Raw genomic sequence first — 19062 nt, 5'->3', positions numbered from 1 at the left:
GTACGTCTGATGGATGTCCTAAACGTAGTGTGAATAGACCCTAAGGTGGTTAAAAGACCTTTCCACATTTCCTGCATCTCCTACAGATCCTAAACGAGAGAGTAACCAAAGAACTAGAACAGTTCCAGATCCGAAACGCCAAACTGCAGCAGGAGAACGAGCAGCACAGCGTCGCCAACGAACAAGTCATCCAGGAAAACCAGCAGAAGCAACTGGAATTAAGGGTAACCCCTCCGCTGATCGGCCATATAGAGACCCCCGACTAAAAATGAGCCGTTCGTCCATTCAGTTGTTAACGTGCTTGAGCCGTGGCGTAGTTCTATCTGTTTCTAGGAAAGATGGGTGACAGCTAATATACCATTAAAGCTCTGACAGGAGATCGTATTCAGCTTTTCTAGAGTCCTGAATGGCAAATCTGTGTTGTGTAATGACACACGTGGATTATGTATGTTCGCATTGCTAGACGAATTTCCATTCAGCCCTGGAAAAGTTGAGTGATGACTTTTATCTACTGGGGATTTTTTTTACTCTAAGGGTAAGTTCACACTCAGCGTAAATACTGCGGAACAAATCTCCTCCCCACGCTGCGTAAATTATAAGCGAAAAAAAACGCTCCGAAATTGACCTGCGGTGCGTTTTTATTTATTCCGCAGCACGTCAATTGTATTTGCGGAATCGCTGCTTTTTTTGTTGTATTGAATTCAATGGGGAGGTAAGAATAGCAGATGTTGCGTTATTTTGCGGCGGAAAAGCTGTGATTCAGCCGCAAAAAATGCAACTCAGAAAAAAATAAATCTTATACTTACCCAGAATTCTGTGCTTCATCCAGGCCGGCCTCCTGGGATGACTCTTCATCCCATGTGACCGCAGCAGCCAATCAAAGGCCAATCCAAGGCCAATCAAAGGCTGCAGCGATCACATGGGATTAAACGTCATCCCAGGCGGCGGAGGGTAAGTATGTGGTTTTTGTTTTTTTAAACGTGCATTTTTTTGCAGTTTTCCAATCGAAAAACTGCACCAAAATGTAATGCGTTTTTTTCCGTCCGGAATTCCCAGTGGCCACCAGGGCAGATACGCTGCGTGCTTTTACACAGCGTATCCGCCCTGTGTGAACAAAGCCTAAGTGAGACTGTCACGGTCTATGAGCTGCATCGCCTACTGAAATTTTGCAATGGCGGCAGTAGATGCAGTGCCAGACAGGGCAGTCTGGTTGGCGAGAACACAGCGCAACACGTCAAACCGTTCCCGCAAACGGACCTCCCTGCCACTCGCTGCCTCCCCAAATTTGCACATTTTGACGGAAGATGCAGCTACTGTCACTTTAAGGGCCTATTAATCCCGTATTCATTATTTCTGTGATGGTCTCACAATTCTTTAATCTCTTGGGATCACATCTCCCAGCATTCCCTGCTTCTTAAGTATCTCTAAAGAGCTCTGGTGATCTGATGGTCACCCTCTTCCTCTTTTACTTTTTGCTTCCCTTAAACCTTCTTTTTTATTAAGGGGATATCCCGACGATCAGATGATCACAGGATGTCCTGCTGGGACCCCAGCGATCAGCTCTAATCTATAGGGTAACCTGGTAGCAACTGCTCAATTCCATAGGATATTTACATCCCCTCCTGTTTTTCATTCACAGTCTAGAGAAGATGAGATCAGTCAGATGCGGCAGGAAATCTCCAAACTTTCCAAGGTCAGAGAATCAATTCAGAGGAAATATCGGCAGATGGAGGAGCAGAAGATTGAGGTGGAGCAACAGCGAGGAACTCTGAAAAACCAAATGACGGGACTGGAGAGAGGTGAAGCCGGCAGAACATCACTAAACCGAACCATATGCATAAAGATAATTGTTAATAGGGTCTTCTGGGAAATCCATTTATAATACTGATAGGCTATCTGGCTTACGACACCCCTGCCTATCCGCTGACGGAAGGAGCGCTGCGTTCCAGCGAGTGCCGCGTCCCCGTCATTGTTAACCAGCACAGCGCCATACATTTGATTGTGGCTATGCCTGGTATTGCAGCTCAGGCTTTAAAAGGTAACTAAACGTTCAACAAACTTCTGACATGTCATAGTGACATGTCAGAAGTCTTGATTGGTGGGGTCCGAGTACTGAGACCCCCACCAATCGCTAAAACTAAGCGGCAGAAGGTCTCGTGTGAGCGCTCCGCCGCTTCGTTTCTGTTCGGCTTTTTCCGGAAAGCCAATGTATCGGAGTACAGACTCATAGACTTTCTATTGAGCCCGTACACCGATACATTTATTTCCGGAAAAAGCCAAACAGACACGGAGCGGCTGGGCGCTCACACGAGACCTTCTGCCGCTTCCTTTTAGAGATTGGTGTGGGTCTCAGTGCTCGGACCCCCACCAATCCAAACTTCTGACATGTCACTATGACATGTCAGAAGTTTGTCGTATGTGTAGTTACACTTTAAATGAATGGGACTGAGCTGCAATACCAGGCAAAGCCACTACTAAATGTACGGCGCTGTGCCTAGTAAACCATGAAAGGGTCACAGCAATCGCTAGAACGGGGTGGCCCCTTCAGTCATCTGATCCATGAGGATGCCGGGAGTTGGACCCCCACCGATCAGGTTTTGATGGCCTATCCTAAGAATAGCGCATCAATATTGTAGACCCGGAAAACTCCATCAAAAGGCTAGTCCAATCCTATATACTGTAAATAAAGCGTAGCGCTCAGAGGTATTCTCACCATAGACATTTATGGCACATACACAGGCTGAAAATCTGCCCTTAGGGCTCATTCAGAAGAGCGTATATGTAGTCCGTGTAACGGCCGTTAAAACATGGGTTCATGTACTTCAATGGGGCCATTCACACGACTTGTTTCAATGGAGCGTGTGAAGGGTCCGTGAAAAAATAGGACATGTCCTATTTTACAGCGTGTCTGCAACCCACCATAGACTCTAGTCAATGGGGGATGCACGACAACACGTCCCACACGGGTGCACCTCGGACGTGAAAAACTGCAGTTTTTCGTGTCCGAGGTTAGGCGGCGGTTCGCTACGCTCGTCTGATTGTAGCCTAGGGCTCATGCACACGGCTGTATTATGTCTCTGTTTTGCATGGAGCTGTTATAGGGCTACCATGGCGGTACACGAAACCTCTACTGTCAGAGATGCAGGACTCCATTTTCATACAGAGGCGTACAGAAGTTTTTCTGTTGGATTCTATACGATGCCGGCAAGAAAAAAGTGGTGGCATGTTCCATCGTACTCTGTATATATGGAGGTATAAGGAAGCGTTGCTTTTAGGGGATCTCTCTTTTAACAAGCTCTGCACCTGTGTGACCGAGAAATGATCATAGCAGGTTTCCATCCACAGACTGCAAGCAGATGATGATGAATTAAAACACAATGTACATAAAACCAGAGAATCTCTTTATTTAGCATAGCCATACACCACCACCGACCAATAAAAAGCAGTAACTCCGCTCCAGGCACCCGACCCAGTGATGTATACAGAGCGGTTGTTCTGCTGACAGAGGGGGAAATCTGGGGGTTAATTTTGAAGTGTAAGCTCATTTTGACAGTGTTGAGCTTTCAGCCTGCCCTAAAAATCCGTCTATATTCCCCCAGAGCTGGAGTCTGCAAAGAAACAAGCAGAGCTGGATAAGAAAGCCGTGGACGAGCTGATGAGAGAGAGGGACGAGCTGAACAAGGTGAGCGCTCAGTAACGTGACAACGCCAAGAACGCATGTAACAGCCGTAGATAATACATTAAAGTAGAGGAGAGGTTAAAGGGGTTTTCCCATCCTTAAAATATCATATTTATTGTAAAGATCATAAAAAAAAACACATTTACATACTGTTAAAAAATGATCCAGTAAAGAGTTATGACATTTACTTACTACATAATATGGCGCCACCTGGTGTTCCAAGTGTATAGCAATGTGCAGGTGCACCTAATGAGCTGAGTTCTGGTACATACGCATGCTCAGTCACTCTCCCCACAGCCAAGTCTCTGCATAGTGATCCTCTATTTACTGTAGAGCAGCCAATAGAAATGGCTTTCTACCCTGCTTGTCAGGGAAGGAGCAGCAGTATGGCAGAATAGCTGAGGGGACTCCTTCTGTAGGGAAAGTAAGAAATGACTATATTGTCAGCTGCCAGAGTGGGAAGGAAACTGATTCTGCTCGGAGCCCCTACCCCAGCAGCACCATGGGGACACAGGAACGTTAAAAAAAAAAAAAAAAAAGAATGTATTTTTTTTCTTGTTGCTAGAAACACTGCAAATTACTTTAAATCAGCAATTATTAGCATTTATTGACTTTTGGTGTGAAACGGATTCACAGGATAACCTTTTTAACTGGTGCACTAAGGAAGTGATCAACCTTTCCCAGGGCTGAACAATCAATGTAAACTACTGTATACGGGACGTGCATATGTGGCTAGCAAAATCAGAACCGGGACTAAACGGGGGTTTTCTCTGAGACAACGTGGTGCTTGCTAATCTAACACATCTTAAAAGGCTTGTCCACTCTTATGAAAGTAAAGCTTAGTCTTTGTTTAATAAAAAGTACTGCAAAATTTGTAATAACTTTGTGTTTCAGGTTCTTGCTTTTTTTTTAAAGATTTCTGCTTGCTGTCAGTGGCTGCGCAGCTGCAATTTGTTACAGTGTATCAGTGAAAGCACAAGACATAGAGCATAAAACGCTCCTGTCCTGCACTTTACTTTTACTGAGACACTGTAACACACCCAGCAGCTGTGTGAGCAGGGCTGGGTTACAGGGATTTTCAGCCTCTGAATGTAAAAAATGAACTTGAAACTTTTCACTATACAAGGATTAAGCTTTATACATACAACTGGAAATCCCTTTAAAAGTGTTATCAGTCGGGATCTGAGACCCCCACAGATCCTGATGGAGTCCCATTGCCTATTCTCAGTGCAGAGTTACTCTCTGTGGAAATTAATGGGAGTTACAGACAACTCCAAATGCTCCCACTCCCATACATTTTAATAGGGGATCCCCTCATTCTCAGGATCAGTGGGGTTCCCAGTAGCCAGAGTGTGTGAGTTTTCCAGGATATAATGTTGATGGCTTATCAATGTATAATTGGTGGGGTTCCCACCCCCAGTCCTCGCAGATCAGCAGACTGCCCTTCACTGCAGTGCCTGGCACCACCCAGAGGGTAAGCAGTACCAGGTACAGCCACACAGTACTGTGCCAGGTTCTGCAGTGAAGGAACGGCAGCGTTCCAGCGAGCACCCATGCCCCATCGTTCTGCTGTTCTGTAGGGATCCCCCACCGACCATATGTTGATGGGGTACCCTAAAAATAAACCATTAATGTAATATCAGGAAAACCCCTTTTAAGGAGCCGCCAGTATTTTCCTTTACTTTGAATCTAGTATAAGGGGGTGTTCCCAACTTAAATATTTATGGCATATCCACGGGATATGCCATAAATGTCTAATAGATGTGGGTCCCAGCTCCGGGACCCATGCCTATCTCTATAACGGGGGTTGCCAGATCCCTGTCCAGCTGGGTGGGATGGCCGCCATTTGCTGCATTGAGAATGTATGGAGAGGTGGTCGCAAATGTGCGCTGCTCTTTCCATGCGCCGGCAGCCGTCTTGCCAGGTGGTGTGGCCGTTCCTAATATAGGTGTAGGTTCCAGAGTAGGACTCTGATCTATCAGAAAATTATTGCATATCCTGTGGATAATTTGGACTATCCCTTTAAATTACAACATGACTTCTGCTCCAATCACATCTAGAGCTGCATTTAATATTCCACTAACTTCCTCTCGGAGGCTTTCATTTTGGGAGCTGTAACTTGTTCTTCATCGTTGTGCTGCCTACGACAGTAAATACTAAAGGCTCTGACCTTACAAATACTGAACCAGCGAGGAGCAGCAGCCCAAGAGCAAACCGGGATCAAGCAGAATTGTGAATGCAGCTCCAGATGTGACCTGGGTATAACACATGGATGTGGGATAACAATCTTTTATGCTTTCTCACACTTCTCCCTTCCTTCTAGAATCTCCTGAAAGCAGGAAATGCCACCCAGAAGCAGCTGAACCTGGTGAAGCTCCACGAGCAGTCCAAGAAGAACCTGGAAGAGGAAATTATCAACTACAAGGAGGAGGCCCAGAAACAAAGGAAGATCATCTATCAGCTAGAGAAGGAGAGGGACCGATACATCAATGAGGCCAGCGAGCTGACCCAGAAGGTGGGCTCCCTTCTCCATCTTCTCCTGGAGATAAGAGGCTGCCAGACATGCACAATGCCGCTTATCTCCACGTGAAGCTATGGATTTGTTTAAATCAATTCTGTCCGATCCTACTTTTTCCTCTTATCAAACGTTGAGGGACAGCCTGCCAGGCCCAATAAACATTGAGCGTGGATCCTGTGGAAATCAATGGGACAGGAAAGTTCATTCTATTGACTGCTGTAGCATTTGATATCTGAACGCTAGAAAACTTCTCAGCCACCCACTCGTTTGATATTTATTTAGCCATTTCTAAGTTACCTTGGTCTCTTACTCACAAGTGCTGGGTGACCATCAGTAATAAAAACCATTACAGTGCCCATAGGGGTGGTCACCCAGCTTTCCACAGATACTGAATGCCATAGTAATCTGCAGAGATACATTTTTTTCCCCTCTCCTAAGACTCTGCCTGAGTGTCAGTATTCACTGTGGTTCTGTCATTCTATTCATGGACCACAAGGCTGGGGTCTACGGTGCTCTTAGCCATATAGGGGTAGTGTAAGGCCCCACTGGCCGCCATTGATGTGGCTGTGATCTGGCCGATAACTGCACCGGAATGCGTTTCAGCTTGGTTTTCAAATTGTTTGGTAATGGCCGCTCGCCAAAAATCGCTGTGTAGCGCTGCCTGCACTGCAAGTAATGAAAGTGAACGTAGTCCCTTTCCGACCTGCAAGTTGCTGCGACACCAGTTGCAAGAAGTCCAGCGAGTTTGGATTGTTTGCAACCGTCGTGTCGCGGTCGCAGAAACTTGAGTGTCCAAAATTGACCATATTCACTTTCATTACCCGCGAGGCGGGGAGCCCGACCCAGCCATCTGTGGCGCTACGACCTTTGTAGCCCAAGTGTAAGAGTTTCTTTTTTAATGGTCACATGATTTTGCAGGTAAACGGCAACACCGCGCAATTTCAAAACCCGCCTGAACATCATGCCGGCGCAGTTTCTGTCCTCATCACGACCTCGCCACTGCTGACCCGCGGGGTTTTACCTGAAGAGTAATATTTACAAATGTGACCCCCCCCCCCCCCCCTCTATTGTACTCTTGTCTTTCAGGTTCTTCAGCACATGGAGGATATCAAAGTCCGGGAGATGCAGATCTTCGATTATAAGAAAAAGATCGCTGAAGCTGAAACAAAGCTGAAGCAGCAGCAGAATTTATATGAAGCCGTGAGATCCGACCGGAACCTGTACAGCAAGAACCTCATTGAAGCTCAGGTGCATCGTCACTTCTCAAAATTACCTGGAGAAGAGGAAGGGAGTGATGCATTAACCTGTGGGGGTGGGGATTTAAAGGGATTCTCCAGGATTGAGTAAATTAGGCAAAACTGGAGACCTGAATGGTCAGGCAGGACCCGGCGTCTCATGTTAGGTCACGGTGATGAAGTTCTGGCCTGGGGCCACATATATTTACTGCAACATACTAGACACTAAGGTCACCTCATCCTGCACACCAATATAAAAAAAAGTCACAAGTCAATAATAAATATGGAGCACATTGTTTAGCTCCGACCCTTTGAGGCAATTTTTTTCTAAATCTGACAAATCGTCCAATAACAACGCCACTCAAAAGCCACATTTCATTTAGTAAATGCGCCCCCGTTATGGCATGTCGCTGACGTTACCCCAGTGGTTGGATCCACTTCAGCGCCGGGCCCTGTACGAGCGTGGCATTCGTGTTACTCCAGTAATAAAGTCGTCTTCTTCACAGGATGAAATAACGGAGATGAAGAGAAAGCTGAAGATCATGAACCACCAGGTGGACCAGTTGAAGGAAGAGATCACCTCCAAGGAATCCTCTCTGGTCAAGGTCCATCTGGACCACCAACGTATAGAGAAGGAGAAGGAGGCTCTGAAGGTTCGTACCCGTCTATAAGTCACTTCTTACATTTCATACGCGGGTTCCATTGTATGTCCACAGCTCTTCTACTTCTCTGCTGGGAGCACAGGGACACGCCACATATAAGCTAAGCTGAACAGTGGAGTTGTTTAGGACAGACTGGTTGCTAGGGATACTCTGCCTAACAACTAGAGTTGATCATGTAGCATTTCCCAGCAACCTGACTGTTGAACTGGCATTAATCTGAGGCAGAGTCGGCCCAGGACGCGCGGCATGACTCCGGCAGTGCATTCTTCCTCATAGCCCTCCGCCTCTGCTCACACCTGAAGCTGCTCATACACATAACGCTGGTTTGTCCTAGAGCTATTGCCCCCGACTCCCGCATACCCATGCAAGCTCGACTCGACCGAGTGTGATGGAGAGGCGGGAATAAGCCGCTGCCAGACTCCTCTGTCTCCCCCAGACTCTTCAGGCAGTGACCACTCTCCTGCGGGAAGAAAGAGTCAGAGATATTCTACCATCTAATACAATGAGTTTAAAGGGGTATTCCGGCCATAGCCATTCATGACGTATCTTTAGCATATGTCATAAAATCTAATAGGAGGGGGTCTGACCTCTTGGACCCTGGGAGAACCTGTGATCCTTGTTTTGCAATCCATAGCGGCTGGCATCTGAGCAGGAGGAGCAGGTTGAGCATGCACCGCTTCTCTCTCTATTATGGTCTCTGGGAATGACCGGAACACCCGGACCAGTGCTCCACCTACGGATATGTCATAAATGGCTACAGTTGGAATACCACTTTAAGTATTGCACTAAATTGTCTTGAATGCATTCACTGTGATGCCAGATGTCGTGTGGGATGAGCACAAAAAGGTTGCAGAAAGCTTTGAAGTCAAGGGGACGACGGCGGGTACAAGCGGATGTGACGGATAAGAGGGAGGTGGGATGCCCTACCCATCAGACATTTATGGTATATCCAGAAGCTCCGTAACAGGACCCCCCACCCACCATGTGACCTTTATAATGCTGGTGTATTTGGGACCCAACAGGGCCCGTGTAAGACCTCCTACCGCTACGTCCCTGGATATGCTATAACTTTCATTCTCTAGAATACCCCTTTAACATCACCCCCCCCCCCCCCAGCCGTGACTTTGGCCCTTGTCAGAGATTTATTGCATTAGTGATAGATTAGCGATCGATCGGCGGAGTCAAGGGACGATTGATGAGTTTATGCCGATCTCCCATTCATTTGTCAGGCCTGTCATATTCACGGAGACTCTTCAGCGGCCGCTCCCCGGCGTACAAGGCGCTGCAGCGCACACGTCTCCGCCTGCCCAGGGATCCGCCGCTATCAGCCTGACACCGACACTTGTGCAGCTCAATTATTTAGCAGGGAATGTGTCCAAATCTCAGCAGCACATTAGTCTCTGCCCCGGGCAGTCCTGTCTCTCACCCGGATTATTCCTTATGCCGGAGACACACCACCTGCGAGCTGCAGAGTCCTCATCATCCGGGAAAGCTGAATACTCGAGCGTGGCTCGTTCTCCCAGATCTATTACGCTGCCTCTTCTTATTTATTGCTGTTATTACAGAAGGAAATAACCGATCCAGCACATAAAATCATTCACGCCCCCACCCCAAAAAAAACGATCGCAAATAATATCCTCCGTGAATATCAGCCCCCGAGTCGTCCTCTTGTGCGAAGACTTTTAATATTATTCTCTTTGGCCATTTTTTATTTGGGCTCACCCTGCTTTCCCAGGCTTCTGAATGGCAAATATTCCTACTGATGTATCCTCTGCTCCCATATCTCTGACTTGTGGCTTGTGAATTGCTGCAGAACATGTCTGATTTCTCACTCCCATGACCAGTGCTGTAAGTCGGTGCAGATTGTGTAGTGTAGCATTTTCTGTCCTGCGCCACTTTTTCCAACGTGCACATTTTCTTTTATTAAGTGGGTGGGGCTTCACAGCTGCACTCAGGTAAGACAGGTGTCCTGCGCTTTTCCACCACGTTGTGCCACTTCTGGGCAATGTAAAGATACATTTATTATTACTGTCCAAACTTAGACCAGACGGGCAGAACTGCGGCAAATTTATAACGCTGTATGATAAATTTGGCGCATCCTGGTAGACATGTTAGACACGTTTCTCTTTTTTTATTACGATATTATTATATTACACCAATATTTTGGGCCAAAAACGCATGTCGTTAATAAATCTAGATTCCTCTTTGCTGCACCCCTTTTTTTCTAGGCGCTTTACTAAACTGTGGAGGAAGGTGCAAAAAGTGTCTAAAACACATGATAAATTTGGCGCACGCAACTCTTTGCGTGAAAATTGTGCAAGAATTTTTGGGCGCATTTTGCCTTGTAAATCTCCCCCCCAATATTTACCACCAGGGGAGACTTTTTAACATTTTTGCCTCTTTCAAGACCAATCTCCCCATCACAAATAATATCGGAACACTCCTGGGATCAGGGGTGAAGGGTTCCCACCCTGAGACCCCTCTAGAAGGATTTATGTCCATCTCATGGAGACCTCCAAAGTGTCAGGAACTCTTGCGACATATTCAGCACGTCTAACTTCAGGGATCTCTTGTTATCTCCCCCTACGTGTTCCCGTCCCCCCGAATGTTCTCTCAGGCCATGTAATGGGATGATACACGGGCAGCTTTTCATTGTGTTACGAAACATTATATGTCTTCTATATTACAGGCCGAGCTGCAGAAGATGAAACAGCAGAGCGTCGAGGCCAAACAGTTCATTGAAAACCTGGAGGCTGAAGAGCGGAAACTTTTGAAGATAATCTCCGAAGCCGACGCCGAGCGACTCCGGCAGAGGAAGGAGCTGGATCAGGCACGGTTATCAGTTCTTACACATTGCAGCCTCTTCTATCCCACTTTCCATAAATACCAGCGGGGTCGTCCACAGAGGCTTCTACACTATTATCTGCTGCGCATTTTCATGTAGACACGGCAGAAAGACTTCCCATAATAGTAAATGACATTTTTAGACGTCTCCTTCACACTATTCCGTTAAAGAGAAACTGTCGGCATAACAAACCTATTAAAATAAATATATTCCCCTAATAGAATTACAATTACACCCACTAAGCAGCCCCTTAAAGTGCCAAAGAGGGGGTTGCACTTCTTGGGTCTATAGACTCACATTGTTAGGACTTATTTTGGCAAATGGAAGGACTTCAAATTGGACCTCCTCTCCCTCCTAATAGTCAGAGCCGAGAACCGCTGCTAAGATTAGTTCTCGCTCTGGAGGACCACTGGCATTGCATGCCCATCGGTTTTCATAGAGGTCAGCAGAAAAAGCGTTTCCTGGCAATAACAACTGATTTTGGGTTAAGAAGCAAGATACCTACAATCAGCTAAGTCACTAAGTGACATGATTCTTGCACTCACTATTCTGCTGGTGGAGTCACTGTGTACATACATTACATTACTTATCCTGTACTGATCCTGAGTTACATCCTGTATTATACTCCAGAGCTGCACTCACTATTCTGCTGGTGGAGTCACTGTGTACATACATTACATTACTTATCCTGTACTGATCCTGAGTTACATCCTGTATTACACTCCAGAGCTGCACTCACTATTCTGCTGGTGGAGTCACTGTGTACATACATTACATTACTTATCCTGTACTGATCCTCAGTTACATCCTGTATTATACTCCAGAGCTGCACTCACTATTCTGCTGGTGGAGTCACTGTGTACATACATTACATTACTTATCCTGTACTGATGCTGAGTTACATCCTGTATTATACTCCAGAGCTGCACTCACTATTCTGCTGGTGGAGTCGCTGTGTACATACATTACATTACTGATCCTGAGTTACATCCTGTATTATACTCCAGAGCTGCACTCACTATTCTGCTGGTGGAGTCACTGTGTACATACATTCCATGACTTATCCTGTACTGATCCGGAGTTATATCCTGTATTATACTCCAGAGCTGCACTCACTATTCTGCTGGTGGAGTCACTGTGTACATACATTCCATGACTTATCCTGTACTGATCCGGAGTTATATCCTGTATTATACTCCAGAGCTGCACTCACTATTCTTCTGGTGGAGTCACCTGTGTACATACATGACATTACTTATCCTGTACTGATCCAGAGTTACATGCTATATTATACTCCAGAGCTGAACTCACTATTCTGCTGGTGGAGTCACTGTGTACATACATTACATTACTTATCCTGTACTGATCCTGAGTTACAGCCAGCAATATACTCCATTATCCACGATGGGGCAAATTGTTTCTTCTGCTTTAGATGACTGTTCAGTGCCTAGTGTAAATAAAGAAAATTACTAGCGAAAGCTCTATGCAGATACTGAACGAGGAGGGAATGTTGTGAGATTTCAGCTCTGAAGCTTGCAGAATTGTTAATCATTCTGCTATTAAGGATCCAAGTCTCCAAAGCGTCCAGTTTAGGGGTCATCTTTGGCCTGGCACATTATAAGTAATGTTGTAATGTCTGTTGTGATGGCCAAACCACTTGTGTGAATAAGCTCCAAGTCTATGCATTAGACCTTATGGCGTCCAGCCATCCAACATTACTCTGATATTTTTTGTGCGTAAATGTTACTTTTTGAGCTCCGTTCGGATCTCGCTCCTTTTTATTTACTGTGTAAAGAGATTTGTGCTGACATCCGGAGGTCTCGTCCTGACCGAGCACTTTACATCATTTCATTAGTTAAAAAATTAATAGACAAGTGTTCTCAGTGCAGAAAAACGATTCAGTAGGACATAATTATGATAACTGCATTGTCAATGTGCGCAGGTAATCAGCGAAAGGGATATGTTAGGCACCCAGCTGGTCCGAAGAAATGATGAATTGGCCTTGCTCTACGAGAAGATCAAAATCCAGCAGTCTATCCTGAACAAAGGGGAAAGCCAGTACAAGCAGAGGGTCCAGGACATTCGACTCCTCAAACTGGAGATAAAAAAACTGAGACGAGAGAAAGGAATCCTATCCAAAACGGTGGCCAATGTGGAAGATCTCAGGTATTAAAGCCTCCATGCATGTCAGTGATAATGGTGGTGGCAGCTTCTATGTCCTGTCACTTATCTTCAGTAAAGGTGGTCGAAGCTTCTATATTGTGCAACTAGTTTTACCTTTCTGGTCTCTTAGATCAATATAACTGCTGCTATAATACTGCCTCCTATATACAAGAATATAACTACTATAATACTGCCCCTATATACAAGAATATAACTACTAGAATACTGCTCCTATATACAAGAATACAACTACTATAATACTGCTCCTATATACAAGAATATAACTACTATAATACTGCCCCTATATACAAGAATATAACTACTATAATACTGTTCCTATATACAAGAATATAACTACTATAATACTGCCCCCTATATACAAGAATATAACTACTATAATACTGCTCCTATATACAAGAATATAACTACTATAATACTGCCCCCTATATACAAGAATATAACTACTATAATACTGCCCCTATACACAAGAATATAACTACTATAATACTGTCCCCTTATATACAAGAATATAACTACTATAATACTGCTCCTATATACAAGAATATAACTACTATAATACTGTCCCTATATACAAGAATATAACTACTATAATTCTGCTCCTATATACAAGAATATAACTATTATAATACTGCCCCTATATACAAGAATATAACTACTATAATACTGCCCCCTATATACAGGAATATAACTACTATAATACTACCCCTATATACAAGAATATAACTACTATAATACTGCTCCTATATACAAGAATATAACTACTATAATACTGCCCACTATATACAAGAATATAACTACTATAATACTGCCCACTATATACAAGAATATAACTACTATAATACTGCTCCTATATACAAGAATATAACTACTATAATACTGCCCCCTATATACAAGAATATAACTACTATAATACTACCCCCTATATACAAGAATATAACTACTATAATACTGCTCCTATATACAAGAATATAACTACTATAATACTGCCCACTATATACAAGAATATAACTACTATAATACTGCTCCTATATACAAGAATATAACTACTATAATACTGCCCCCTATATACAAGAATATAACTGCTATAATACTGCCCCTATATACAAGAATATAACTACTATAATACTGCCTCCTATATACAAGAATATAACTACTATAATACTGCCTCCTATATACAAGAATATAACTACTATAATACTGCCCCTATATACAAGAATATATTTACTATAATACTGACCCTATATACAAGAATATAACTACTATAATACTGCCCCTATATACAAGAATATAACTACTATAATACTGCCCCCTATATACAAGATTATAACTACTATAATACTGCCCCCTATATACAAGAATATAACTGCTATAATACTGCTCCTATATACAAGAATATAACTACTATAATACTGCCCCCTATATACAAGATTATAACTACTATAATACTGCCCCCTATATACAAGAATATAACTACTATAATACTGCTCCTATATACAAGAATATAACTACTATAATACTGCCCCTATATACAAGAATATAACTACTATAATACTGCCCCTATATACAAGAATATAACTACTATAATACTGCCCCTATATACAAGAATATAACTACTATAATACTGCCCCCTATATACAAGATTATAACTACTATAATACTGCCCCTATATACAAGAATATAACTACTATAATACTGACCCTATATACAAGAATATAACTACTATAATACTGCCCCTATATACAAGAATATAACTACTATAATACTGCCCCTATATACAAGAATATAACTACTATAATACTGCCCCTATATACAAGAATATAACTACTATAATACTGCTCCTATATACAAGAATATAACTACTATAATACTGCCCCTATATACAAGAATATAACTACTATAATACTGCCCCTATATACAAGAATATAACTACTATAATACTGCTCCTATATACGAGAATATAACTACTATAATACTGCTCCTATATACAAGAATATAACTACTATAATACTGCTCCTATATACAAGAATATAAATACTATAATACTGCCCCCTATATACAAGAATATAACTACTATAATACTGCTCCTATATACAAGAATATAACTACTATAATACTGCCCCTATATACAAGAATATAACTACTATAATACTGCCCCTATATACAAGAATATAACTACTATAATACTGCCCCTATATACAAGAATATAACTACTATAATACTGCCCCTATATACAAGAATATAACTACTATAATACTGCCCCCTATATACAAGAATATAACTACTATAATACTGCCCCCTATATACAAGAATATATTTACTATAATACTGACCCTATATACAAGAATATAACTACTATAATACTGCCCCTATATACAAGAATATAACTACTATAATACTGCCCCCTATGTATTAGAATATAACTACTATAATACTGCCCCTATATACAAGAATATAACTACTATAATACTGCCCCTATATACAAGAATATAACTACTATAATATTGCTCCTATATACAAGAATATAACTACTATAATACTGGCTCCTATATACAAGAATATAACTACTATAATACTGCCCCCTATGTATTAGAATATAACTACTATAATACTGCCCCCTATATACAAGAATATAACTACTATAATACTGCACCCTATATACAAGAATATAACTACTATAATACTGCTCACTATATACAATAATATAACTACTATAATACTGCCTCCTATATACAAGAATATAACTACTATAATACTGCCCCTATATACAAGAATATAACTACTATAATACTGTCCCTATATACAAGCATATAACTACTATAATACTGCTCACTATATACAATAATATAACTACTATAATACTGCCTCCTATATACAAGAATATAACTACTATAATACTGCCCCCTATATACAAGAATATAACTACTATAATACTGCCCCTATATACAAGAATATAACTACTATAATACTGCCCCTATATACAAGAATATAACTACTATAATACTGCCACCTATATACAAGAATATAACTACTATAATACTGCCCCTATATACAAGAATATAACTACTATAATACTGCTCCTATATACAAGAATATAACTACTATAATAATGCCTCCTATATACAAGAATATAACTACTATAATACTGCCTCCTATATACAAGAATATAACTACTATAATACTGCCCCCTATATACAAGAATATAACTACTATAATACTGCCCCTATATACAAGAATATAACTACTATAATACTGCCCCTATATACAAGAATATAACTACTATAATACTGCCTCCTATATACAAGAATATAACTACTATAATACTGCCCCCTATATACAAGAATATAACTACTATAATACTGCCTCCTATATACAAGAATATAACTACTATAATACTGCCTCCTATATACAAGAATATAACTACTATAATACTGCCCCTATATACAAGAATATAACTACTATAATACTGCCCCTATATACAAGAATATAACTACTATAATACTGCCCCTATATACAAGAATATAACTACTATAATACTGCTCCTATATACAAGAATATAACTACTATAAGGGCATGACCACACATGGCGGAATTCCTCCGCAACTGTCCGCATCAATGCCGCACAGAATCTGCGTTGCAGATTCTGCAGCGGATCTGCACAAAATGTGCAGAAAATTGATGCGGACTGGCCGCTGCGGACTGCAGGAAAAGTGCTTCTCTTCTCCCTATTCAGTGCAGGATAGAGAGAAGGGACAGCACTTTCCCTAGTGAAAGTCAAAGAAATTCATACTTACCGCCCGTTGTCTTGGGGACGCGTCCCTCTTTCGGCATCCGGCCCGACCTCCCTGGATGACGCTCCAGTCCATGTGACCGCTGCAGCCTGTGCTTGGCCTGTGATTGGCTGCAGCCGTCACTTACACTGAATCGTCATCCTGGGAGGCCGGACTGGAGACAGACGCAGGGAGTTCTCGGTAAGTATGAACTTATATGTTTTTTTACAGATACATGTATATTGAGATCGGTAGTCACTGTCCCGGGTGCAGAAACAGTTACTGCCGATCGCGTAACTCTTTCAGCACCCTGGACAGTGACTATTTACAGACGTCTCCTAGCAACGCTCCCGTCATTACGGGAGCCCCATTGACTTCCTCAGTCTGGCTCTAGACCTAGAAATACATAGGTCCAGCCAGAATGAAGAAATGTCATGGTAGTAAAAACAATACGCTCCGCAGCACACATAAGATCTGCGGACTTCATTGCGGAATTTTGACTCTCCATTGAAGTCAATGGAGAAATTCCGCCATGAGTCCGCAACCAGTCCGCCACTGCTCCGCAACAGACAGAGCATGCTGCGGACACCAAATTCCGCTCCGCAGCCTATGCTCCGCAGCGGAATTGTACGCATCGTGTAAACGAACACTGCTAAATTAAAGTGAAAGTCAATGGAGAAACGGCTCCGCTGCGGATTAACGCTGCGGAGTGTCCGCAGCGGAATTTAAGTGAAATTCCGCTATGTGTGAACCCGCCCTAATACTGCCCCTATATACAAGAATATAACTGCTATTATACTGCCCCCTATATACAAGAATATAACTACTATAATACTGCCTCCTATATACAAGAATATAACTACTATAATACTGCCTCCTATATACAAGAATATAACTACTATAATACTGCCCCTATATACAAGAATATAACTACTATAATACTGCCCCTATATACAAGAATATAACTACTATAATACTGCCTCCTATATACAAGAATATAACTACTATAATACTGCCTCCTATATACAAGAATATAACTACTATAATACTGCCCCTATATACAAGAATATAACTACTATAATACTGCCCCTATATACAAGAATATAACTACTATAATACTGCCCCTATATACAAGAATATAACTACTATAATACTGCCTCCTATATACAAGAATATAACTACTATAATACTGCCCCTATATACAAGAATATAACTACTATAATACTGCCCCTATATACAAGAATATAACTACTATAATACTGCCCCTATATACAAGAATATAACTACTATAATACTGCCTCCTATATACAATAATATAACTACTATAATACTGCCTCCTATATACAAGAATATAACTAATATAATACTACCTCCTATATACAAGAATATAACTGCTATAATACTGCTCCTATATACAAGAATATAACTACTATAATACTGCCCCCTATATACAAGAATATAACTACTATAATACTGCCCCAATATACAAGAATATAACTACTATAATACTGCCTCCTATATACAAGAATATAACTACTATAATACTGCCCCCTATATACAAGAATATAACTACTATAATACTGCTCCTATATACAAGAATATAACTACTATAATACTGCTCCTATATACAAGAATATAACTACTATAATACTACTCCTATATACAAGAATATAACTACTATAATACTGCCCCTATATACAAGAATATAACTACTATAATACTACTCCTATATACAAGAATATAACTACTATAATACTCCCCCTATATACAAGAATATAACTGCTATTATACTGCCCCCTATTTTCTCTGATCCGTATAATGGAGGAGTATATGTTGCTGTAATATGACCTTGAGCATATATAAACTACTGGTGAGCTGGAGGTCTCCTCCTTTCTTTACATATATAAAGTGTAATATGATATAATGTTTCTGCCGCTGGACGTTTTTGCGCTGGCTCCTCCCCTTCTGCGGTTACATTTGGTGTATGTGATACGTGGCTGAGGTTCACATTCAGTGGGAGGTTTGAGAAGTTTCAGAGGAAAACACTTGTCTGCCCAAAATAATTCATGTGGATAAAGCAACGTTTGCAAAGTCAACCTTTCTGCAGCCGGATAATTGGCTCCCCCCCACCATATTATAATTCTGAAGTCAGGCAGGCGCTGCGCTGCGCTG

The 19062-nt window shown here is 42.0% G+C and overlaps 1 protein-coding gene across 4 annotated transcripts in view; it reads left to right on the top strand.

Moving 5' to 3' along the window:
- Nucleotides 1-19062, top strand: part of CFAP58 (cilia and flagella associated protein 58) — a 75138-nt gene that overhangs the window by 40130 nt on the left and 15946 nt on the right. For all 4 annotated transcript variants that reach the window (XM_075842852.1, XM_075842853.1, XM_075842855.1 and 1 more), the window contains 8 exons: nt 87-224; nt 1640-1799; nt 3600-3682; nt 6003-6194; nt 7284-7445; nt 7939-8085; nt 10784-10924; nt 12882-13105. In XM_075842852.1, coding sequence (XP_075698967.1) covers nt 87-224; nt 1640-1799; nt 3600-3682; nt 6003-6194; nt 7284-7445; nt 7939-8085; nt 10784-10924; nt 12882-13105 — 1247 coding nt within the window. The remainder of the gene's footprint in view (nt 1-86; nt 225-1639; nt 1800-3599; nt 3683-6002; nt 6195-7283; nt 7446-7938; nt 8086-10783; nt 10925-12881; nt 13106-19062) is intronic.

The sequence above is a fragment of the Rhinoderma darwinii genome, chromosome 11 (assembly GCF_050947455.1).
Source record: "Rhinoderma darwinii isolate aRhiDar2 chromosome 11, aRhiDar2.hap1, whole genome shotgun sequence".
NCBI classification, from domain to species: Eukaryota; Metazoa; Chordata; class Amphibia; order Anura; family Rhinodermatidae; genus Rhinoderma; species Rhinoderma darwinii.
This window is presented reverse-complemented; position numbering and strand designations above follow the sequence as displayed.